Raw genomic sequence first — 26,755 nt, 5'->3', positions numbered from 1 at the left:
TAACTTCACAGGGAGCGGACTCCGCCCCTTACTTCCGATCAAAATGTCGGAACCTTCGATCCGACGGGAGGGAAAGTCGTGGAAGGAGTGACGTCACGTGCCACGAAGGAGGCACGAAAGGGAGGAAGTTTCCTTCACTGCGAGCGACTCCCATTCCTGCTTCCGATCAAAATGTCGAACCACCGATCTGACTGGATGGAAAGTCGTCGAAGAACGAAGCTGAACAGCACTAAGGAGCGGAAGAAGCGCGTGAGAGGGAGAGAGAGCGAGATCGGGATTGCGGGAGGAGCGATTGAGAGAGCCAGAGAGAGCAGTTCTCTCATTTCTTTGATACTTAACACAACAGATAGGTGAACGTGGGAGGAATGTCGAAGACGTGCGAACGACGCGCGGTCGACTTCTTGCGTCGTGCGGCTCTCAGGTACGATATATATATATATATATATATTGGTACTAAATATATGTGACATTATTTATCCGATAAAGCATAATAAAAGCTTCATTTGAGACAACTTTATCACTGATTCTTGAAGTAATTTTTAGTAAAAAAAATAATTTTTTTTTGCGCTACTTTAAGTAGTAAGAAAGTCATCTCAAACGAAACCCAATCCTAAAAATTAAAAGCATGCCATTCTTCTGCAACAGCAGCAACATTGCATGTTTAAAATATACAACAAGAACATCAAGCCATTATCCCACTATGGGGTCGGCTACATAATATCTTTTTTCTCCATTGTGTCCTATCAAGAGTTAAATTCTCATTTAAATCTAATAAAGAAATGTTATTTCTAATATTTTTTAACCAAGTCTTTTTAGGTCTATCTCTACATTTCTTAACATAAGTCAAATCGAATACACTTATTTCCTAACCAGGTCATCGGAAGGCCGTTATTTTATATGATCAAACCATCTAAGACGACTCTCTCTAATCTTATCTTCCACTGGAGCTACTCCAACCTTTTCATGTATATGCTTATTTCGTATCTTGTCTCTAAGAGTAAAGCCACTCATCCACCTAAGTATCATCATCTCTGCAATACTTAACTTAATATTATGCTTATCTTTTAATGACCAGCATTCTGCACCATAAAGTATTGCAGGTTTAACCACCATCTTATAGAATTTTTCCTTAAATTTGAGGAGGGCTTTTCTATCACACAACAAGGACAAAGCATTCATCCACTTCAACCATCCAACTTGAAATCTGCTAATAATATCCCTATCTGTTTCACCATCACTCTAAACAATAGGCTCAAGATATCTAAAATGTGTACTCTTATTAATGACTAGATCAACAAGCTCGAAGCATTCCTCCACTTCAACCATCCAACTTGAATTATGCTAATAATATCCCCATCTATTTTACCATCACTCTGAACAATAGCCTCAAGATATCTAAAATGTGTACTCTTATTAAGGACTTGATTGCTCAAAATCATAATCACCCACAAGAACTATTATTACTAAAATTACATTGCTTGTTTAAAATATCTAATAACTAAACTATACTCAACACCAAACACAGTTTTTATACAAAATTAAAGCCAAAATTCCCCATAAAAACAAATTCTTATATTGCTGCTTATACTGCTGATGAAAAAAAATTTCTTTCATTCAAGTGAAATTACAGGAAATTAAGAGACAGTACTAGAGTCTACAGAAGCTCAAACGCATGATCATTATTTTCATTGTAATACTAAAAAGCTAAAGTTTCTTAATTTGAAGCTCCAGTCAAAGCACCTTATTAACCTTCAAGCTGCAGCATCAGCATGGGAAGCGTACCTTTGGAGTACATGGATCGGATCTCCAATCTTGACAACCTTCCCCTTCATTGTTGATGCTGAAAGGCTCTCCGCACACACAAAATTCATTCCGAAATACACCTGAAAACATTTCAAATGAAAAATATGAGAGAAGCAAAGCCAAATCAACAAACGATCAGTGGTAATTATGAAACCTCAAAATAAAACAGTAGAGATCACATAAATTTTATTGAAAATAACGTTCACCTTTGCTTTGTTTATTTTTTCTCTTTTCAGAGCTTTGTCCGTCCTGAACTTCATCAGAGTTTCAGTGGGTTCAGTGCCTGCAATTCCAGATTCTTGATTTATGGTAGGCACCTGAAAAAGAAAGAGTAAGAACTTCTACCGGAGGACAGAAGAAGAGTTGTTGGTTACAGCGACGGGAAAAAAAATTGCAAGCATAAAAATTGTTAATTGGGAGAACATTTTGTATGTTTGATGTCTAGAAACAGCATCTACTCTGCAGCATGAACCAACCTTCAATTGATTAATTGGTTCTGTTAGCATTATAGAACAGCGGAAATATGGAGCTGTGGAGCTGTCCATAAGGCTTAGGCTTCGTTTGGGACGGCTTTCTAACTGATTCTTAAAGCAATTTTTAAGTACAAAAAATAAATTTTTAGTAAAAAAAATTTGCATTAAGAATCAATAAGAAAATTGTCCCAAACAAAACTTTAATCCGGAAAAAGGGAAGGATAAGTTAACAAAAAAAATGGAGGGGAACTGGGGTTTGACAAAGGCAAATAAGCTAATTTTATTGGCTCCTTGGTTTGAGAGAATGGTGATACAATTTTCAGCCAAAAAGATGGTGATTTTAAAATAAGTCAATAAAAAAGGAACTTTTTGTTGACCCGGGGTGGCCGGCTAGAGTAAGCATGATCATGAAACTACCACCATGGCAGAATACTCACCAATTTCATGATTTTGAGGTTTGAATTTAAGTTTCGTTTAGGACAAATTTTTTGTTGCTTCTTAAAACAACTTTCTAGTGCAAAAAGAAAAATTTTTGTACTTAAACGTTTCTTTGAGAAGCAATAAGAAAGCCATCCCAAACGAAACCTTCGTCTCACATGAAATAAATGAAAACAATATTGGTGTAGAAAAACCAAATGATTAACCCTCATCCATGTGCTTAAGCTTTTATGATGAAACTATGTTTAATCACTGATATATCTGACCCAATTTTGATTCCCCTTTGGTTCTCTCTAAGAAGTGATATTAAAGACAATGATTAAGTTAGGATCGAATGGTTCATGCGACCTATGGCTACCATAGGTTTTAACTATAGTTTATCATGGTTCAGCAAGTTTTACATTCACGCGATTTGAGAGAGCTCTTGCAGCAAGATACGTAATAGTTTTGAAAAGCTTGTCTAAGGGGGAACTGATGGAGGATTTGGAGACCTTGGACTCAAGCCCAACTTACTGATGCGGGTGACTCTTACCTATTAAAAAATGAAGGTATCAACTTTGTCAGGTGTGTTATTCTTGAGTCATTTTTGTAGGACAAATGTAAGTTGTTAGTATTTATCTATGTATAAATATAATACACTAGCTGACAATTGTCATCTATGTCAAAAACTATTAGGAGATGTTTTATTTATGTATGATTATCATACTTTCTATATTGTTACATAACTTATAACCAAGCATTGATGGTATATTTGGTAGTACATCTGATATTAATTTAGATCATTTTTCATAAATCATATTGATAGATCTTTACCATATAGGTATTCATGATACAAAGAAATCCTTATATATCGTTCATGATATATTGTGCATGTTTATAGATCTTGTATGCTTGACATATATGATCATCGACAATGCGCTATCGAGTGATATAGTTTTCATTTGTTTGCTCGACGAGCCATATGTTCAAAGTGACAAGTCTGTTGAGAATGTGCAATGGATTCCATCAAATTGATGATGAACTTTTAGGAAAGTTTGGATCCCCTTGTGGAGCTCAGGAGAGTTAATATTCACTATGTAAGGAGAAGGAATCAAGGGGAGTTGTTTAGGAAAGTTTTAATTAAAACTTGGAGTGAATTATTTAGGGAAAGGAGGTTGATTTGAATTTAGATTGCAAGGGAATTAGGAAATGTTTATTTAAGAAAAGAGGGTTGATTTGAATTCAGATTTGAGAGGGAATTCAGAAGGATTCATTTTGGGAAAGAGTGCGAATTTGAATTCAGATTTGGGAGAAAATTATGAAGGTTTTATTTAGAGAAAGAGGTCTGATTTGAATTCAGATTTGTGAGAAAAATATGATGGTTTATTTAAGGGTAATTAGGTTATTTTATTTTCATTATGCAATTGATTTTCTACTACAATTTGTTATTTGTGAGTCTCCTAGTAACGTCTAGGATTTATGGCAGAGCTGATCTAACTCTCTAACAGTATATCACTTGTATATTTTATTATTGTTGAAATATTAATCAAACATCAGTACTTATCTTCAAGTTCCTACAATTTTCTGCTTGTTCTCTTACTGTTTTTACATCCAAGGCGCATCACGATATCACTGTCAAGCTTTGTTGTATAAATTAGCTTCTAAGTGATATTCTAAAATTCATAAACTTATGTGACTATAAGCTTTGCGACATATAAATATTTCATGCTAATGCAGTGCATATCAATTGGTTTGTGCGTATATATGTTTGATTATATTTGAGATCTTTATTATTGAACATTGCGCGTGTTCTATGTCTTGTAAGTGGCACTCATGCTTCAACAAGTAGAAGTGAAGCAAGGTAAGCAACAAAATTGTAGGAGAGAGATTTAGGAGAAAAAAAGAGAAAATATTAGAAAAATGAATGCAGATCGAGGATATGAAAAGAACAACTATAAAAGCTAATTGACGATGAATCCTCAGAGAATATGAATTGGTGACTCCTCAAAATAGGAATGGAGGATGCCAACAAAATATGGATTGCAAGAATTTTTTATTCAACTCTTCTTAACATGATATTTTCAATGACTAGAAGTTATTTATAGAAAGGACTTGACAACTAAAAGTTTATGTTAAATTCAAAGAATTAGAGAGAGAAAATGCTTTTTTTTTCTTTCATTATACAAAATTATCCCTATTTACAAATCTAATACAATATATCTTAACAAAGAAAAAAATAAATACGGAATTATGCATAATTTCCCTAATATAATTATTCCTAAATCAGCTACCCGTATATGGAAGGAGATCGGCGTGATCCAAGTGAGCCTCCCACGGATCTTCATCCTGGCCGTGGGATCAAGGGTCAAGGGACAGTTGGGATTTAACAAAGATCGATGTGATCCAAGTGAGCCTCCCAAAAATTCTCATCCTGGTCGTGGGATCAAGTGTCAAGGGACAGCTGAGATTTAACACTCTCCCTCAAGTTGGGGAATACAAATATGTCATTCCCAGCTTGGCAACCAATCCCAAAAAAATAGAGTTATCAAATCTCTTGGTGCACCATAGAGTCCTCCATTTGGTCAAAACTTTGGGAGAAATTAGCTTTAGACATTGCGGTGGCAAATGATAGAAATGAAGGTTATATTAAGCACGACCGCAATAAAGGTTGCATTGGTTATAAATAGGATAGAAACCACAAGGGAAAGCCAGCAACAAAGGCACGACAACAGAAAAAAAAAATGTTTTTAGGGTTGTGGAAAGCTTCAAGGACAACAGCAGAAAAATATTTCTCATGCACGGCACAATACTTGGCATGCAAATCTCCTCCCGTCCGATCGAGCCAGCCTTCAACCCAATGCAAATTAGTTGTTTGACTCCACCCGAACACTCCTATTCGTTCGACCCCGTACAGGTGCACCCAAGACCTTTGATCCCTCTGATCTGATCGCAAGGAGTGTAGGTCTAGCACATTTGCTTGTCCCGGTCCTACACCCATGCATGAGCGGGAACTCTCAGCTCTTTCCATAAATATGCAAGAAGAGGTCATGCGCTCCACTTCTCTCGCTTTTGCTCGGCCAACTATGGAAGTTGCACGTGAAAGGAGCCCTTCCGCTCAATCTATCTTCGATCTTGGACACACAAAGAAAGTACAAGGACCAATATTCTTTAGAATTCTGACAATGAAGGCCAATGATGGGAACATGTATTCCTCAAAATTCCAACAATGAAGACTGGTGGTGGGAATATGTATTCCTCGTAATTTTGGCAATGAAGGTCGAGGGTGCGAAAATGTATTCCACAGAATTCCAGTAATTAAAGGATGGTGGTAGGAACCTGTATTCCTCTAAATTTTGGCAATGCAATGAAGGCCGATGCTTGTTGAGAAAATAGGGAACTATAGAAGCTCCTGTTTAGCTCGATCCAAACACACGAACAGGTTTCCACAGCAGGCCCAATCCACCCCCATTCTGGGTCACATGCACAAGTGGATCGGCGACGTTCATGTTTGGCTCAGTCGAAACTTCCTTTCCGCACACGATTGAAGCCTAAATGACTTCTACCTCTCACGTCTCCTTTTCTCTACGCACGAATGCACATGTGAGGGTTGTTGCAGATCGCTCCCGCCCGATCGCCTCTCCTGGACAAACTGCACACGCGCAAGGTTCTTCTGCCTACATATTGCTTCTGTCAAATTGCCTCTTCTGAATGAACCCCACGTGCAGGTTCTTATGCTCGATCTTCCTCTTGTCTCCCTCTTGTTTCTCAAGAAAATCCAACAATGAAGGCATGAAAGTAAAAAGGAACTTCAGAATTTCGTAGACGATGAAGGCTCTGATACCATGTTAAATTCAGAGAATTGGAGAGAGAAAAGGCCTTTTTTTCATTATACAAATTTATCCCTAGTCATAGATCTATACAAGATATATTAATAAATAAACAAATAAATATATGAAATCATGCATAATTGTCCTAAAATAATCCTTCCTAAATCAGCCACCCGAATATGGAAGGAGATCAATGTGATCAAGGTGAGCCTCCCACGAATCCCCATCTTGGCCGTGGGATCAAGGGTCGAGGGACGACTGAAATTTAACAAAGATTGACGTGATTCAGGTAAGCCTCCCACGGATTCCCATCCTGACCATGGAATCAAGTGTCAAGGGATGGCTGGGATTTAACAGGTTAAATTACCTTTAAGAACAAAGAAAGTCATAGAAGAGTAGACTCAAGAATCATAGCCATGACATCACTTACAATAAGAAACAAAAAAGTTCTGATAACAAAGGAAATCACGAAAGAGTACCCTCAAGAATAATTGCCACAAACCGCAAATCACAATCGAGAATACCACATGCATCACCATATAAACTAGTTGCGACATGAGACATAGCATAATGGTTGCAAAAGAATCACACCAAGGCTTTGTTTGGTGCAGCTTGTACTTTTCTACTTTGTTTTCTAAACTTTTTAAAAGCTACTTTCTCAAACACAATCTAGTTAGCTTTCCCATAAATAGCTTTTCTAAAGCATATTTCAATAGAAGTAGGGAAAATTTTGTGCAATTTTTTCATCTAAACTAACACGAAACTTTACCCCAAAAAATAGACAAAAAGCTATCCCAAGCAAAGATTGAATGAATGTTGTAGAAGAATCACATGAGTCACTGAACAGGGGAGTCTCACAAGGGTGAAACAAAAGAATAGCACTAAAGGCCACAACAAGTCCTAATCACGACGAAGGTGGTAATGGCAAGCAGCCAATTGCAAAGGAAAGACAAAGGAGAATCAACGTTGTCTTCATATCTGCATTATTCTTTTTGTTAAATACTCTGATATGCATTTGAAACATCTCTCCATTCTCTTAATAAGAGATTCCAGCTTAAGGAATACACCTAATTTAGTAATGAAGAGAACTAAAGCAGTTTAAATTTTTGAGGTTAAGCTTAACTTTGAAATCTATTTGCAAAGCGGTTAATTACCAAATGCTCATTTTTTTCCTACAAAATAGTATTCAGAACTGAAAGCAATAATATATAGCACCTACATGCACAAAGGCATACATGAAAATCAGATTGATTATTAAGTTTGAGATGTATTGCGTTCTAATTCAAACATCTGTATGACATGGATTATGCAGGCATACATCATTGTGAAACATTTATTGGTCTCTCTTCTGCATCAACAACTAGTGATCTTCTTTTATGTCAATGTTTTATCTTCTAAGAGAACTTTTAGCTGTGAGAACCATATCTTTTGGTTAGACAATGCGCAAACTGCACTGGAGAATAACCCCTCATGCATTCATTTCTCTGAAATAGATTTTGATCATCAATTTATTACATCTTCAACAAAAATTCCGTTGTAAATATTAATGTAAAGAATGTTTTACCTTACAGCGGGAACACAACTTCACTCCATGAAATGCTATGTTGTTTAACTTTGTCACTTTCCAGAGGTCCTCTGAAAATGGTGCACATCCATCAACCAAAATACTGTATGATCAATGGTTTTTTAAGTAAGAAGGTATAAACTCAGGATTAATTCGTTATTCATACTATTGAAATTCCATAAGAAAGTCATAAACCACAACAGCTTATCATTGTTGCAATTCGGGAGTCCGACCTTATGTTTTGATTATTACAAATATTATTGGATATTTATTTTATTTTTTCCTGCTTTATATATTGCATATTTTTCCAGTGCACTACTTAAATTCAGCATACACAAAGCACCGTCAAATAATTAAAGCTCAAGAAAATATTGTGTTGGTCAGTTTTTTTTAAAGAATCTAATTTTATTTTTTCTTGAGTCAATGTCTGTAATTAAGTATATGTTGGTTTAGCAACCGGGCGCACACACAAAGGGGGTGAAAAATAGATATTTTAATTTTTATGTTAATCGTACTATACGATCTATATCATATTGTTCGATCGGTTTAAACAAAAATTAATTAAAATGTTTAATTAAATGAAACAAGCTAAATTTGATTATAAGTTTATAACTAATCGTATTGTACGAGCAGCACATCTTACAGAACGATCAGCTAATTTCAGAAATCCCACCGTCAAATCCTATTTACTTAAAATAAACAAATTTGAAAATTCAACCATTCGTATTGTATGATCTTTAATTAATATTTTCTGATTTAAGTCCGAGGATTAAATAATCAAATCAGATATATATTAATTATAAATTGTACTGTACAAACCACCCGAGAACTCTCTGGACGAACTTTGGTTCATCTTGTACGATACGATGTTTGATTTGAATGAATCGTACTAGATTATTTATAATCGTACAGGACGATCTATAATGGTAATGAACTAATCGTATCGTACAAACAGAAACAACAAAATTAAAAAATTGGATTTTTTAAGCCCTTTATATAAACTCTTGTTATAACTTTAGAAGAGTCTTTTGGGCAGTTAAGAGTTTCTGTTTCTTTTGTGAGAGAGCTTGGAGAGAGAGGGTGAGGTTGTATGATAGGGAAAAGATCCTTGAGAGAATAAAGGGAGTGTGAGAGGGGTTTTCACACGATTACTCCAGCTGACCTGCACTTGAGGTCTCTGATTGTGTTGGTGTATCACTTGAAAGAAGTTCTGTGAACGAAAGACTTTGAGGCCAAAGACCGTCAACGACTACGTCGGACAGAGGAGGTGAAAGGAGGATTCGACGACTTCGTTAGATTGAGGAGGTGAAAGGAGGAAACAGCGACTCCGATGGGCCAAGGAGGTGAAAGGAGGATGCAGGGATGCCGTCTGATCGAGGAAGTGAAAGGAGGAATCGAAGACTCCGCCAGACCGAAGAGATGAAATGAGAGAGTTTCGGGTGTGAAGATTATATAAAGGTGCATTCTCCACTCGTGGTAAGAGAGAAGGGCTTCTTCACCTAGCTGTGGGCTGAAGGAGAGTCACTACTTAGTGCGATACCCAAGAAGGAAGACCCTTGGGGAGTGGACATAGGCCAAGTTGACCAAGCCACTATAAAATCAGTTTGTGTTCTTTCTTTTACACATTTACTTTCACTATTTTATTTTCTTGCAATCTAATTTTCAGCCCCTGGTTTGATTGTGGTTGAAGTTGTGATAGAAAAATTATTGTGATTGATTGTGGTTCATATTTAATTTAAAAGAAAAAAAAGTCAGAAAAAGAAATAAAAATATATTATTATTATTTTTCTACAAAATCTAAAAACAAAAAAATTAGTACTTGCTTGAGTTGTGTTATTTTGTTTATTCAAATGCTTCCGTATGAAATTAAGTTTTATTTTTTATTCAAAATGGTTTTTGAAGAAATTTTTTAAATCAATAATTCAACACCCCACCCCCCTAAAAAAAAAATCTCTTGGTGTATCATCTTCACTATTAGAGCAAAATTGTGAACTTACAATCATGTACTTCCAAGTCAACATTTTGAATTGTTCTTGCAATTCATTCAAATTATGCGATTCTCTTGGCATTTATTTCGATTTAGCTAAGTCAAAACTTGACTATCGACGTGCCTTTTTTCTAACCTTCTGAAATTTATTCTGACTTTCCATGGCTATTAAGATTTACAAAAACCAAATGTAAGTTTTAGCAAAGATTTGCTAGGCCTGCTTACTTTGGTCTGAAGCGATTGATGGGTAAGGGTTCCTTCAGAAGCTCATTCAATAAGTCAAGAGATCCCTGCAACCAAAGAGTTGAAGGAAATAGCAGATTATATGGTAGTTGAAATAATATCTAGGAAAGATATTAAATGCATTCCAAAACCCATTAGACCAACCTGGGATATTACCAAATAAGGAAACCCATCACTGAACATAGCTGTGTATCCCTGAGCATAATCGGGATCTACAAATCTGCTTTCTAATGCTGCAATTGCTCAATCGAAATAACAAAAGATTGACAAATGTTTGATGCATATGGATGTACTGAAATTTTGTGAAACATCAAAAAGTCTGTAAACTGATACAACGTTTAAAAGGAAGAAACACCATCAATGTTGAACAAATTGAGTTGTGATAAAAAAAATATTATAAGTGATAATATATAAGCCAGCAATGCATTGAAAACACCAACAATCATCATCAACTTATATGACATTGTACTTGGAAATTTATTGATTCAACAACCTCAATGCTGATTTTTTGTTAACAGGCATCTTCACTTAGGAAAAATAAGACATACCATATATTAGTATTGACCTCTCTTTCAGCACCACAACTCCTAATTTGGATTTTAGCCATTGGCTCTTTGGCTCCCCATTTGAGATTGATTCAACCTATTTGAAGGAGCTACAAGCTAAGTGGTCTCCCCATTTGATGCATCTGGAGAATCTCCAATCACTCTTGCTTAGGTAGCTTTTCCTTAATTATGATTGCATTTCTTCAACTAGTCCACTTTGTACTCTTAGGGTTCTATCTTTGCTAAATCTTTAATAATATTAATGTTTGTACTTCGAGACTTGTTGTGGACAAGTTTTTTTTTTGGAATGGACATTACATTATCGTTAGGCAAAAAATGTGTGAATTGGGTCAACCTTGTAGTTATTGACAAGAGATGATATTTGAAGACATCCTCCATATTATTATTTAGGTAAAATTTTTTACCAAGGCTCATCTCGATCTGAGACAACCAATTGTTCAAAAACAAGAGGGACATTCAAATGTTTAGGCATTCCCTAATCCTATAATGATTGTTGCTCCTCTATCATCAAACCAAGTTTGCTCTAAAAATTTAAAACCAATTTACTTGTCTAAAGATCTTGAAACTATTGTGATTAAATTTATTAGCACCATAGGTTTAGTTTTTGCATCTTCTGCAAGCAAGAAAATGAAATTTGATTCTCTCATTATGAAAGTTCACCAGCTCCCTCCTATCAATGAAGATATAGCTGATCATGGCGCTCAACAACTTGGTGATTCTGAAAAGAGCATCATGATTGATGACATTCTATTGGATGAGGTTTGTTCTCGGCACATATTCGCACAACTCATCAAGTTGTAACTTGATGGGCTTCATTGATGATTTAAGGTCACCCGATGCTTCAAAGTATAAGTCTCATCATTTGTTTATTATTCTGGTTCCTGTGTGCAGCTCACTCAGTTACCCTTTAATTGTTGTGAAGCTATAAGAATGTCATCACCTGGAGTGCCCTTATGTCAAATTTACCTTTTTCATGAGTCACAAGCCTCCTCTAAGAACAAGATGTCTTCACATTCCTATTCTAAGGTTCCTCGACCACCATGCTCCCATGATTGCGTGTCTCTGTTAGACCGGTCCAGGCGGGACCGGTTCACGGGCCAAAGATCGAGAAACAGGCGGAAGCCGCACGCACGCACGCCGCCGATTCAGCCGCACGCCCGAATAGGAAGGTTTTTGAATGGATTTATAGCCTCAAGGACTCATTGATTCTTCCTTTGAATGGCACTCTAATTTATTGACATCCATTATTCCCAATGGAATATTTCAGCATCCAAAGCTTTTATAAATGAACCCTATCCCCTTTACCAGATTAAGAGAATATAAGCAAAATTATATTTGAATATTCTTAATTCAGAGTATTAAGTATCGCATCTGAGAAATAATTAATCATTAGAGCTTGCGCCTATGAGAAATCTTGATCCCCATAACCAAATAACTCATATTCATTCCTTCATATTGTTCAAGGGAAACATTTGATCCTTCATATTGCGCAAGTGAGACCTCTTAGATATATTTCCAATCAGCTTTCTATTGACTTTAAAACTAGGTTTCTTTTCCACCCTCCGGAGTGATACATTCTCCTTTTCAATGTGAGGTTTTCTAGATCCCACAATCATAGCATCGATATGATTTGAAATGGATAAATAGAAGCCATGAAGTACACTATAAACACAAAGATCATAGGTTTAGTATACCTAATTTGTCCTTGGAGCTTGTATTGCAACAAATAAATATTGAGTTATAAAGAAAAGCCAAAAAAGTACACCATAAAACCAAATATCATATTGTTGGCATATAATAATAAAGCTTTTGGAGTTTTGAAATATAATAAAGCACAACATACAAGTATCAAAACGCACTAAACGGCTTGGCTTTCCAAGGTACTTCGTAAACCATTTAGAAGCTTCATCTCCTACATCCAATGCCGAGCCAACCCACTCCCACACAGATATTCCATCTACCACATTGCACGCTCTAGTAAGACAAACCTTTAATGGATCCATGTCAGGGGCTCTCAATACTGTAAGAGAGAAAAAAAAGTTGAATTTAGTTGCCAAAATGTTTTGTACTAAGGGAGCATAAGAATATACTCATGCAAATATCCTTTTCATAAGACATAATTCTAAAAATAGAAGTATATGATAAATAGCATAAAACAAACACATCTTAAAGAAAAAGATACACAAGTTCTAAACTAAATAAAAGGTCATGAATATTCATGTTTTAATGCCCGAAGATTGTTAAATAGCCTTAGACAAGGGCAATGATCACATGTAATGTTACACCACTCAAATAAAAATCAGCTCACCATAAAAATAGATGCTCTCCAATTGCAAAGGATATTATGACATGAAAATAAAGGCAAATGAGAGAAGCTATGAAATATTTCTAGACTATTTCAATGGTTTGGACTAAGTCAGCAAGTTTGTGGATACATGGGATAAAATAAATTTAGACAAAAGATTTGTACATATAACCCCATTCGCTATAAAATAGACCACAACGAAGCTTATCCATTTATTTTAAATCTTCTTTACAAACCCTCATCCTACATCCATTCTTGTTGAGTGTTGCATGAAGCATTATATTGATTTTTCACAAATACTTTTCTACATGATGAGGATGCTCAGGTGGATGAGTGGCTTTACCCTTAGAGATAGGATATGAAATATCAAATAAGCATATACGTGAAAAGGTTGGAGTAGCTCCAGTAGAAGATAAGATTAGAGAGAGTCGCCTTAGATGGTTTGGTCACATAAAAAGGCGGCCTTCCGATGACCCGGTTAGGAGAGTAGAGGTATTAGATTTGACTTGTGTTAAGAAAGGTAGGGGTAGACCTAAAAAGACTTGGTTAGAAAATATTAGGAATGACCTTTCTTTATTAGATTTAAACGAGAATTTGACTTTTAATAGTACACAATGGAGAAAAAGAATTCATGTAGCCGACCCCACGTAGTGGGATAAAGGCTTGATGTTGTTGTTGTTGTTGTACTTTTCTACAAAATCTATCCAAGTTCTCTTACACTCAACTTTAATGTCATTATGATGTGAAACCAACATGCGTAGGAGCTCATTAAGACAATTAAGAAGGATTAAACAATTTAATTTCACTTGAAAGCTTATTGTCGAGACAAGATAATTCAATAAAGATTCTTGGTTTTCAACTCGCTTAGGCGAAGGAGTACATGTAAATTAACTAATCCTCGGAGATAAACAAAAATAGTAGCAAAGCTAAAAGCTATTAAACAACAAACCACAACTTAATAATGAGAAATTTCACCTTGGGGATTATTCACTCGACTACACTAGGCTTGGCGAGAGAAGGTTTTGCAACTAGAATTGAGATCAACAGTAGGAAGAAGATGCCGGAAGTCTTTGTCCACGGGAAAGTAGTCGGAGTAGGCGGGGTTGGCGGATGTCCGATGATGATCCAACGACTTGGTGGAAGATGGATCTCATGATCCGCCATTCAACATTGAATGGAGAGGGGTGGCGTCATCTTCTCCTTTCCTTGGCTTCTCTATTCAAGGGACGAGAGAGAGGTGGCCGGCGGGATTTTCAAGGAATGGGGGAAGTTTCGGCCAAGTGGGAGAGATGGGCGGGTGTGGAAAATTAGAGGAGCTAGGTTAGATGAGGTGGCAAGTGGTTTACTAAAATCTGGAATTAATTCTTAGATTTTAGTATAATGGAGGGAATAATTTGAAAGGGGATTTCAAATTTCCAAAAGTAATTAAGGGGGAATTAATGGGTAATCAAGGGGGGCCCATATATGTGGTCGGCGGCTTAATGAGGGAGAGGGAGGGATTTTAAAATTAAAACTGAACTTTAATTTCAGTTTTAAGTGGATTGGGAGGGAAATTTTGAAATCCAAATATGATTCCAAAACAGTCAAGGCATTAATAGCATTTAGTGGGGGAATTTCTTGGGTGGCCGGCGGCATGCTGAGAAGGAGGAGAGGGAATTTCATGATGTGGCTTCCAATTTGAATTTTAGTGATGTGGCACAAGTAAATGAAAACTCCAATTTTAAATTGAATTAAAATTGGGAACCGTCATGAAAACTTTCCAAATTTGGAATTCCAAATTAGGAAAGAATTTGAAATTCAAAATTCAAATTTCAAATTTGGGCATGTGGTAGAGACGGGGTGGACGGTTGAGGGGAAGTCGCCGGTAGGGTGGTCGGCCGGGACCGTGGATGTGGCCGGCGGTGAACCTCCAAGGGGCGGCGGCAAGTGGAGATGGGAGGGCTATTCTTATAGTGGATGGGGAGGAGAGGGATATGAATACGAGCGAGAAGATAAAAAAAAAATCTAACCACGAATCGAGGACTCTTCCAACGATTGGTGGGCCTTGCGAATTGCTCCACTTGAGCTCTCTTCCCTCTCAAGCACTCATGCTAGAAAAGTAGAAACAAAACATAATTTTTTTTCATTCAAAATATTCATTAGTTCATTACATAAGAAATGGCCATATATATAGGCCTCAAAATGACAACGGAAACAAAAGGCTAAAATGCCCCTTGGGCTACAATAGAGACCAAATACCCATAAGGGTAAAAATGGAAAAACTGAAAAAAATAAAATAAATTACTACATAACATGACAAAATAATTAAAACTCCTGATCGTGGCCGTCAATCTCCGGTGTCTCCGATGGCACACATGTCGAAATTGCTGACGATGTCCTCATCACATTGACTTCTTTACTATCAAATACCTAAATCAAAACAACATAACTGAACAAATTATTGTTTAATAAAAGTTACATTTGTGTCCACATATTAACTTATAGCATAGTTATTATGAGACACTTCTTTATTTTAGCCACCCGTTCCTAACTCTATAACTCATATCCTTAGCTATATGCTCATTCTTGTGTATAATAGACTAAAAATATATTAAACATATCACGCATGGTAATATGTACATATAATAAACATTTCATTAACTGAAATTGCATATCATATAGCAATTTTGGTTCTACTAATCATAAATGCTTTACCTTCTATATGATTTTTTTATTGTTCTAATGTTCCAATTATTTAAGCATATTTCACATTAATTAGAATGATATCATATGCGAAAAGCATACACTAATGTGCCTCCCTTTGAATTTCTTTTCGAATCATCCACATAACTAACAAAAAATATACAAATTTAATATTGATGCCTAACATAATCCTCTGTTATTGAAAACTCTTCATTCACTCCATCGTTGTTTCTATGTAATAGATCCAAGGTCCATAAACTTAATACATCTAGCTATTACTATATACTTAAATATATCAAGCAGATCATAATTTATGGTCTTACAAGGAGAGGAATAAGGTCAATCCGTCCACAGGACTGAATTAAAGAGTAGATATATTGGATTTGACCCAGTGGCAGAGCCAGAAATATTTTTTGGAGGGGCACCAATTATAAATTTTAAAAATAACTTTAACATTTTTCATTCGAGCTTCTAATTAACGTCAACAGTTTAAAAAAATTATGTTGTTAACATAAAATATAAATTACATGAATTTTTTTTAATGTAGTGCATTTGGGTTAATTAAATAAAAATAAATATATTTTCAATAATATAGTAATATATTTAAAAACTAAATAGCAATTAAAATACAATTTTTTTTAACTTATATGAATAAAAAATTAAGATCCTTTTTTCAATAATTCATGCAATTATAATTTATTATATTCGCTTCATCAAAATTCACATCAAACACAAATTTGATTTTTAAAATCAAAGAAAATCACAAATTAAATAAACTATATATAATTAAAATAAGTTACATGTTAAATAGTTTAAGACAACCATAGTAGAGAGAGAAAATACCGAAAGAGGGAGAAGAAAAATTGCTTATCGTATTGAAGTTGAAGACGGCCGCCGAATGTGTGTGCGAGAGAGAGAGAGAGATGGGAAGAGGAAGATTAGAAGAGAGAGGGAGAGCAGAATCCGAGAACTCTCGGCCTCATACACCTCACAGTGACAAAATAACAACCATAATTTTGTGTAGATCACAAAGGAAATGCTAATTATTCTGGATCTGTTTTATGATTTTGCTTTCCGATTATTAATCTGAACAGAAAAAAAATTGAGGATCTTTTGGTTGTTCTTTAGCTTTTTTGAGAGAATTTTTCTAGCATACAAAATTCCATAAAAAATCTATCAAAAATAGTTTTTATCAATGAATTTTGACTCTTTTTTTTTTTTGCATATTTTATCATCTAGAAATGACTGTTTTCTTGTATCATCAACTTAACTGAGTAGAATGAATCAAGGGAACATCTCATATGAGCAGCCGAGGATGGGAGAAGGAAGATGATGAGCACCAAGTGGAACTGTCTAGGATGAGCGTCGCGCCAAGCGGGAGAAGGAAGATGAGAATGAGCAACAAGGCCATGCCTCTTTTCGGCTGTAAAACGACGCCATAGACTAAACGTAAATTGTAATTTTTTTAAGGGGGGGGGGCACGTGCCCCCATAGGCCACCCCCTTAAACCCACGTCTGATTTGACCTATGTTAAGAAAGCTAGAGGTAGACCTAAATAAAGTTGGGTAGAAAATATTAGATATGACATTTTTATTAAATTTAAATGATAAATTGACTCTTAACAGGGCACAATAGAGAAAATTGATTTATATAGTTGACCCACGTAGTGGGATAAAGGCTTAATGATGTTGTTATTGTCATCGTCGTCCACAGGTGCGGGCCGAATTAAGTAAAAATGAAGTAGATCTTAAGAAATTAAGAACCTCTGACCCACCAAAAGTGTAAGAAAAACGTGTCTTTTTACCTTTTACATGAAAAAATAATAAAGATTTTATTTTGTTCTTTTAACACTACCGTTGTCAGGTCTCAAATCCTGAATGAGAAAAGTGGAGGATTGCGTTAGGTAGTTGACAGCCAACATAAAACTTGTCAAATAATTATGACATGAATCCTTTAAGAAATTGTGTTAATGTTAGGGCATCCCCTGTAAGCGACGCGCTATATGGCCTGAATACAGTGACAAATGTGCAAGGGCCGCTACACCGGCGCTCGGGTGCAGTGTTAAATAGGCAAGGGTTCCCACATCAAGGATGGATGTGGGCAAATAAGCTAGTCCATGAAACTAAAATTAGGATAGGAACTTGGAATATAGGTTCCCTTACAGGAAAATTAATGGAATTAATAAATATTATGATTTATAGGAAGATAAATATTTTGTGCATTCAGGAAACTAAATGGGTTGGAGAGAAGGCTAAGAAAATTGATAGTTTAGGATTTAAACTTTGGTATTCGTGTAGCAACCATACTAGAAATGGTGTAGGTGTTATTATAGATAAGAGTTTGAAGGATAATGTTATAAAAATTAATAGGATTGGAGATAGAATTATAGCTTTAAAGATTGTTGTTGATGATAAGATTGTTAATATTATAAGTACTTATGCTCCTCAAGTAGGTTTGGATATGAGTTCTAAATTAAATTTTTGGAATGACTTAGAAGAATTAATACAAAATATACCTCTTGAAGAAAGAGTTTTTATTGGAGGAGATTTAAATGGACATGTTGGTAAAGAGGTAGATGATTTTAAAAGCATTCATGGTGGCCATGGATTTGGAACGACGAATGAAGGTGGCAAGACCATATTGGATTTTTGTTTAGCTTATGATTTTTTTAATTGCTAATACCTTATTTAAGAAAAGGAATGAGCATCTCATCACTTATAAAAATGGATATAGTACAACCCAGATTGACTATTTTCTTATTAGAAAATTAAACCGTTTAGATTGCAAAGATTGTAAAGTTATTCCGAGTGAAAGTTTATGTACCCAACATCGATTATTAGTTTTGGACTTTAAGATAAAGGGGCATAAAATAAAAAATAAAGTAAAACAATTTTCTAGGATTAGATGGGGGCATTTAAAGAATATTAACCAAAATATTTTTGTGAGTAAGATTTTAGATCTTAAGATTTTGTCTGTGCATGAGGATGCTAATATTATGTGGGAAAAAGTGGCTAGTGATATTAAGAATATTGCAAAAGATGTGCTTGGAGTATCTAGGGGAAAAGCTCCTAATAGTAAAAATAGTTGGTGGTGGAATCCAAATGTGCAAGAAAAGATAAAAAATAAGAAGCTTTGTTATAAAAATTGGTTTAATTTTAAAAATTCCGATAATTGGGAAATATATAAAGTTGCTCGTAAGGATGCTAAGAAAGCCATATGCGATGCAAAGACATTAGCTTTTAGCGATTTATATAATAGATTAAATACTAAGGAGGGAGAAAGATATATGTATAAGTTAGCCAAACAAAGAGATAGGAGTAGTAAGGATTTAGTTCAAGTGAAGTGTATTAAGGATGAAGATCAAAAAATACTTTTCTTAGAAGATGATATTCAACAAAGGTGGATGAGATATTTTGCTAAACTTTTTAATGAAGTGTGTGATAATAAGATTGACTATAGTGACCTTAGCACCCTAAATGAAAGTAAAGATTTCTGTTTTTATCGGCGTATTAGTAAAACTGAAGTTAGAGAGGCTTTAAATAGAATGAAGGGTGGAAAAGCTGTTGGACCTGATGATATTCCAATAGAGGTGTGGAAATGCTTAGGAGATGAAGGGATTTCTTGGCTTACTAAACTTTTTAATACTATTTTGAAGACTAAGAAGATGCCAGATGAGTGGAGAATGAGTGTGTTAATTCCTATTTTTAAGAATAAAGGTGATGTACAAGATTGTGCGAATTATAGAGGTATTAAGTTAATGTGTCATACTTTAAAACTATGGGAAAGAGTTATGGAGCATAGGCTGCGGCGTGATACTGATGTTTCTCAAAATCAATTTGGATTCATGCCGGGTAGGTCGACTATGGAAGCCATACATTTATTAAGAGGTTTGATGGAGAAATATAGAGAAAATAAGGAGGATCTACATATGATATTTATTGATTTAGAAAAAGCATATGATAAAGTTCCAAGAGAAGTGCTATGGAGAGTTCTTGAGAAGAAAGACGTTAATAATGCTTATATTCAAATCATTAAAGATATGTATGCAGGAGCTATTACTTGTGTTCAAACACAAGGTGGATTGACCAAGTATTTCCCTATTTCGGTTGGGTTACATCAAGGATCAGCCTTAAGCCTATATCTTTTTGCTTTAGTCATGGATGTTCTCACTAGACATTTGCAAGAGGATGTACCTTGGTGTATGCTTTTTGCTGATGATATTCTTCTTGTTGATAAGACTAGAGAGGGAGTTGAAGGTAAACTTGAATTATGGAGGTCAACCTTAGAGTCTAAAGGTTTTCGCTTGAGTAGATCTAAAACGGAATATATGGAGTGTAATTTTAGTAGTAATAGACCTAGTGAGGGGATTGTGACTTTGGACGATCAATTCATTAATAAGAGTACACGTTTTAGATATCTTGGATCTATTGTTCAGAGTGATGGTGAAATAGATGGGGATATTATCAGCAGAATTCAAGTTGGATGGTTGAAGTGGAGGAATGTATCGGGCTTGTTGTGTGATAGAAAAGTATCCCTCAAACTAAAGGAAAAATTCTATAAGATGGTAGTGAGGCCTGCAATGCTTTATGGTGCTGAATGTTGGCCATTAAAAGAGAAGCATAATACTAAGTTAAGTGTGACAGAGATGAGGATGCTCAGGTGGATGAGTGGCTTTACTCATAGAGATAGGATACGAAATGAGCATATACGTGAAAAGGTTGGAGTAGCTCCAGTAGAAGATAAGATTAGAGAGAGTCGCCTTAGATGGTTTGGTCACATAAAACGACGGCCTTCCAATGACCCGGTTAGGAGAGTAGAGGTATTAGATTTGATTTATGTTAAGAAAGGTAGAGGCGGACCTAAAAAGTCTTGGTTAGAAAATATTAGGAATGGCCTTTCTTTATTAGATTTAAACGAGAATTTGACCTTTAATAGGACACAATGGAGAAAAAGGATTCATGTAGCCGACCCCACGTAGTGGGATAAAGGCTTGATGTTGTTGTTATTGTTGTTGATGATATAAGTCGTCCCATTGGATTCCTATAATAAAGTTGCTGAGACATATCTGTGAAAACCACATGAAAACCAGGCTAAATTCTTGAAATCTTGACCAAGAAATGTAAAAAATTATTGTAGTAATGCTAATGTACTAAAAGGCTACAAATATAGAGAGGCTTCTATAAATACAATTACAAAAAAAAATTTACTAGATATTTTTTGTTAAACGTGTATCATTTGGATCAATTTTGTGGAATGGATTTGGTGATATAAAGAACAACCTGGCAAAATGACTAAAATAATCCAATGACCATGAAACCAAGAATTTGAGATGAATTTTGAGTGGTGCTGATCTACATTGTGAAAAGTGATTCTTTTAATGCGTGTTTATTTTATTCTATAAAAAAATTATTATAGCTGATACCATCAGTTTCAACTGTGCAGGTAGGACTAAATGTGCCTGTCCTTAGCCATAGAAACATGAATTAAAATGTAGGAGTAATTAAAAGGCACAGAGTGTGCGGGCACGCAAAAAAAAACCGTCATTCTAAATTCAATTTAATAGCGTATCCACTTTAGCAAAGTTAAACAAGAAAGCTGAATGTTTACTAGAAATATTAACTAATTGAAGAATGAAAGTTTCCCTAAATGTTTCCCTTTCTGTTTTCAGTTAATAACTACAGAAACAAAGTAATCTTCATCACAATCAGGTCAATTAAAACCAAGCAACAATGAATTAATAAGGCCTCACATAAACAAAACCAATACTGAAAGGAAGAGACAAGTAAGATATTTTTACCCATATATGAACTATCTGAAGGCATCCAGTTGACATCTAAGGCATCTGGTGGAAGCTCTGGTTCAACTAAAGCAAGTTTTGGCTCCACCCTTTGGGTAAGTGCTCGCCCATTTGAATTGACGACCATCCACTGGCGATCCCACCTAAAGCCTAAATTTTTTTTAAAGAAGATATTCAAGATGTATATTCAATGCAATGAGTATCTCATACGTGGCAATCATTCTTACACATTAAATATCCTTGAAACATAAGCAAGAAGATAAACTTGCCAAACTTACAATGCAGTCACATATTCCCTCTTTTTGTTTTAATTAAGATGAAAACCAATGAAAAATATCATATTAATTGAAAGTATCCCATAATGCAAGCTACAAATAGAGAAAGGGGAGAAACAAGCCTATTTATCAATCAAAATTCACACAAGAAGCCAGTGAATATTGAATTTAAAGAATGTCACAAACAATACCTGAAAATGTGACCTCTAGCCTAGGAGCCAAAGAGCATAACACTTAAGCTAGAACTTTTAGGCGCATATGCACAAACATTAAAATAAAAAACTAAAAAAAAAAATTATGTATGAGCCCATCTCTAGGTGAAAAAACATATATATATATATCTTAAACTTCCACAAAAACAATAGTATGATGCAACTTTTCAGTATTTTCATATAAATTTATGATGATCTCATCTTGCATCAAACATATAAAAATATTAAAATAACACCCAAATGGATAGTAATCAAAGTATCGATATTGAGTTAAAAGATTAATTAATTTTATAGTGTAGGAGTAGTCAACTCAAATGAATTTTTTTTACCATGTATAAAAAGACATTTATTTCTATTTTTTAAAAACAATAAAAATAAAACATGATTGAAAATGAAGTATTTAATTCGTAATTAATTCATTTAAGTAATAATTATCCTAATTAAATATATTCACACCCTAAATAATATAAGTTACTATCATAATCACTGATTAGTTAATTAACTTTTAATACACATAAGTTATCGATTAATCTTTAATTGATCAAAATCAATTTTAATTAATATTTTAAATCATAATGATCTTAAATAAAATTATAGTTAATTCTTAAATAAACATAATAAATAGTTTAACCATAATTTAATATACTTAATAACTGATAATTTAATGATACCATGCCAAAACATTATAATTAACTAATACCTATGATGCACCGACACTTCTCCTCAAAGAGGCGTGGAGTGTCTGACACTGTATCCGACACAACACTCGCCCAACACTCCTCCGGCACGTGTCAGACAGGCCGAAAACGTGTTCAATTAAAAAATATTAAATACAAACTGGGCACGCATGTCCGACACGCATATCTTAAATATTTTATGAATTTTTTTAAATATAATTTCTTGTATTTGGCGAGATTTAAAATAAATTTTATATTTCCTATCCACAACACCAAATCAACGTCCGCACTTAATACCCAATCATTGAATATTCTCATTTTCATTTCTTTTTGGCATTGAAGGTATTTTCATCTCCTCTCTCGGTGACTAATAAACGGCATCGACGTCTGACTCTCGATATCCTAATACTAATCATTTTAAGCACAAATTCTAATTAAATGACTTATTATTTTAAATTATTTTTAAAATTAAACTTATTTAATTTTTATACACTATTTTTTAAATATAAAACTATAATATCATGTCCAATCCGTGTTCGTGTCCTATATTTTTAATAACTGACGTGTCCCGTGTCGTGTCGTATCCGTGTCGCCGTGTCCGTGTCTGTGCGTCATAGATTAATAATCAAACTTTAATGAATTAGACCTTATCTAATCCAAAATTAACTTAATAATTACCTTGGTTATTTATGAATTAATTAGTAATTCCAATCTTAATTATTATAAGTAACTACTAAGAAAATATTAATAATTAAATCAAATACTAATTAATCCTAATTATCTTAAATGATTCCTTAGTTGTCAATTACCCTTACAAATTAATCTACTAATTAATTATCTTAGGCATAATTATCGATTAAATCCTAATAAAATTTTAATGATATCAATTAATTGTTAATAATTTTCTAATTATCCTAATTAAAATAAATCAAATATCTCTAAATACTTAATCAATTATTTAATTACAGAAGGTCCCATTCTTAAGATTGAATAGTAATGAAATTTTATGGTCATAATTAAAGATTTAATTGTTTAATAAAAGAGTTAATTATTATTTACATTAAATATGAAATTAGTTAATTAACCTAAATCAAAATATTAAATTATTATATATTAATAAAATCTTATGATATTAATATAACACTAATTAATGAATAGTTCATCTTATTGATATCAAATTAATTAGTCTATTTATCGAATCAGCCACAGGTATATTTCCAAAACATGTGAATGCCTATGTAGGTATTTTCGCAATTTCATGAAACAAACCATTTGTTCCAAAAACAGAATAGAAGCATAGCTATCAAACATGGTCGTCCTGTTTCTAAAAAGTGATCTAAGAATTCCCTGCGCTACTTGCATTTCTTCATCCCTAAACTAATTTCATAGGTATTAGCTGATTTTAAAACAATTTGAAAACTGCCATATTCATCAGGGGCGCTTCATTCAAGCAGATTTATATCAGTGCGATGGGAGGCGGACACAGGAACCAAGAAATTTTTAATGGGGGAGCATATTTTTCTTAATTTAAACATATAAATTAACAATTTTTTTCAATAATTAAATATTTACAGTAAAAACAATATATTAAAAATGTAATAAAATTTTAAGTAGCACGTCCCCTTAAACACGCTTGGTGCAGAAATCGATGAAATTTCTAAGTCCACCCTATTCAGAAACCCTTAACAACAAATGCAGCAGAATAACGAGCTTGGCAAAACCTAAGAGCTGCTAAGACACAACTGCGAACAAAAAAACAACAACAAAGAAATCTCACGAGTGATGCAGGTGTTGAAAAATGAACTAGAAACAATAAACATTCATGTATTTTTTTCCACAAAGAAACTGACGAAATTACCAGTAGAGGTGATGGGAGCCTGAGGAACCGAGATCCCTCGGCAAGACTTGATCGGGTATATAAAGATGGAGGTGACCGTCGCCGCCGGCGCCGACGAACTTCTACCGGTTGAGGTTGAAAATAGGGAGAATAGCTTGTCCATCTCCACCGCTGGACTTCCCACTCGCTCTACCGAAATTTTCTTCTTTGTCGCAGTTATAGCCCCTCGCTGTCGTTTGCTCCCGAGATTCCATCGAGGGTAAAAATCTATTGCGGAAAAGATTCAGGCTTAACTTTATGTTGTAATTTAGGGGTTTATATATATATATATAATCTTTATTAATATTAATATTAATTTATTTTAAATAAACCATTTTTTCACGCATATAATTTGATATGACATTACAATAAGGATCAACCTCGCTTGTCTTTTTTCTCATTTTCAATTGACACATAACAATTAAATAAAGTAGAGCATGGATATATGATTTTATATATAAGAAAATAGAACAAAAAAAACTATGGAACCTTATCAAATTGAATATCTTCAACTAATACGAAAAAATTATAATGTTTGGCTAATTAGATAATGTTAATACAATGAAAACAAAAAAAAAAGGATTTTTACATACAAAACACTTAAAACTATTAAAAATACATATTTAATATCTAAACTTTTATGTTTATTAATATAGCACATAAAATCTCCACTTCCTTCTATTCTGCCACTCCATTGAAGCGCTGAGATACTTGTATTTACTGTGAAAGGATGCCATTAACTGGGAAGACAATTGCTGATAGTGATTTTTTACGTAAGGTTTAAACATAATGTTAGAATTGATTAAAAGAGGGGTTTTATGTGGTATATTAGTAAATATAAAACTTTAGGTATTAAATATGTATTTTCAATAGTTTTAGGTGTTATGAATGTAAAAAAGTATGAAACAAAAAAGGGAAATTTACATACATACCACTTTAAAACATCCTATTTACATATTTAACACCTAAAACTTTAATATTACATGCATACCACCCTATATTATTTTAATATCAAATATACCACTTATATTTTTTTCATACCACTCATATATTTCATTTCTACCACTCATATTTGATATGAAAATGAACTATGAGTGGTATTTATGTAATATTAAAGTTTTAGGTGTTAAATATGTAAATAGAATAGTATAAGGTGGTATGTATGTAAATCTCCCAAAAAAAATATTGTAGTTTTGTCACAATTGTAGTGGTTGGTGTACTTGGAGCTGGTTCTTGCGTAAGGCCCCAAGCGATATTTATAATATAAATATTGAGAGAGATGATTGGGATGCAAACAAAAGTTGTCATATAGGGACGATGGTGACATAAATGAAGGGTACTATAGCTCATGCAACTGACTATTAAAATGTAATTGAAGATTGTATCATGAATCTTGATGTGTTAAGAGCTCATAGATGTTCTCAAGGGATTCAAAAGGTATTAAACCTTGAATAATCTCTTCAAATGATATGAATGTTGTTTATAATTTTGTGCATGCCATTTTAGATTTTATTCAAAATATTCCTTATATATCAATAATCGACAATCCAAATGCCCCCTACAATGATAAAAAATATTTCCAAATGATGATTCATATGGGCCGACTAGGCCAGCATGCCTAGATTATGGCTAGCTCAAGCATATGTCAGTGGTTCAATAATGGTAATATGATGACGACGACTAATACTGATGATACCATCAAATGAATATAATATCCCAAGTATCTAAACATGATATTTCCTTATAATAACCCTAAGAGGATGGACATAATAAGAGGCATGAACAATGAAATTTGATCTACCATTAGGATAGTGTGAAACAACAAATGAGGGAAAGGAGATGGCAATTATAAGAGAGAGAATAGAGGATAAGCCTTCAACTCAATATACTTCTAGATTCATAAGAAGAAAGTTGTATATGTTGCTATGAAGGTTGCAATGATTTGAGCAATATTGGAGAAGACATGGCAGAGAGCTGTCTCCAAGCATCCTTATGAAGAGGAGAGTAAAGAAAGCAAGGCAGAGGAAGAAGGTGACATACAAAGATTATGA

General features: G+C 34.2%; 1 protein-coding gene across 2 annotated transcripts; it reads right to left on the bottom strand.

Moving 5' to 3' along the window:
- Nucleotides 1-1,550: 1,550 nt before the first annotated feature.
- On the bottom strand, nt 1,551-24,958 carry LOC110116168 (mitochondrial amidoxime reducing component 2). 2 transcript variants are annotated; one of them, XM_020849646.2, is made up of 8 exons: nt 24,687-24,958; nt 21,665-21,814; nt 12,724-12,900; nt 10,459-10,547; nt 10,297-10,361; nt 8,085-8,187; nt 2,010-2,120; nt 1,551-1,883 (listed from the first exon to the last, which is right to left on the bottom strand). In XM_020849646.2, the coding sequence occupies exons 1-8, from the start codon at nt 24,826-24,828 to the stop codon at nt 1,752-1,754; spliced, it is 969 nt and encodes a 322-aa protein (XP_020705305.1). In that variant the 5' UTR covers nt 24,829-24,958; the 3' UTR covers nt 1,551-1,751. The 2 variants fall into 2 exon arrangements, with proteins under 2 accessions (XP_020705305.1, XP_020705307.1); XM_020849648.2 differs by lacking the exon at nt 12,724-12,900.
- Between the last annotated feature and the right edge of the window lie 1,797 nt (nt 24,959-26,755).

This window comes from Dendrobium catenatum, unplaced genomic scaffold, assembly GCF_001605985.2.
Source record: "Dendrobium catenatum unplaced genomic scaffold, ASM160598v2 original_scaffold_235663, whole genome shotgun sequence".
NCBI lineage: Eukaryota > Viridiplantae > Streptophyta > Magnoliopsida > Asparagales > Orchidaceae > Dendrobium > Dendrobium catenatum.
The sequence above is the reverse complement of the archived record's forward strand: the minus strand, read 5'-3'. Positions and strand labels throughout refer to the sequence as shown.

What these genes read in the sequence shown, in the direction of transcription:
- LOC110116168 (XM_020849646.2), bottom strand. Translation starts at nt 24,828, where the DNA reads ATGGACAAGCTATTCTCCCTATTTTCAACCTCAACCGGTAGAAGTTCG. An exon ending in TTCAGATAGTTCATATATGG is followed by an intron (nt 12,901 to 21,664) that starts GTAAAAATATCT and finishes TCTCTCTTACAG; the next exon opens with TATTGAGAGCCCCTGACATG. An exon ending in ATCAATCGCTTCAGACCAAA is followed by an intron (nt 8,188 to 10,296) that starts GTAAGCAGGCCT and finishes TTGATCATACAG; the next exon opens with TATTTTGGTTGATGGATGTG.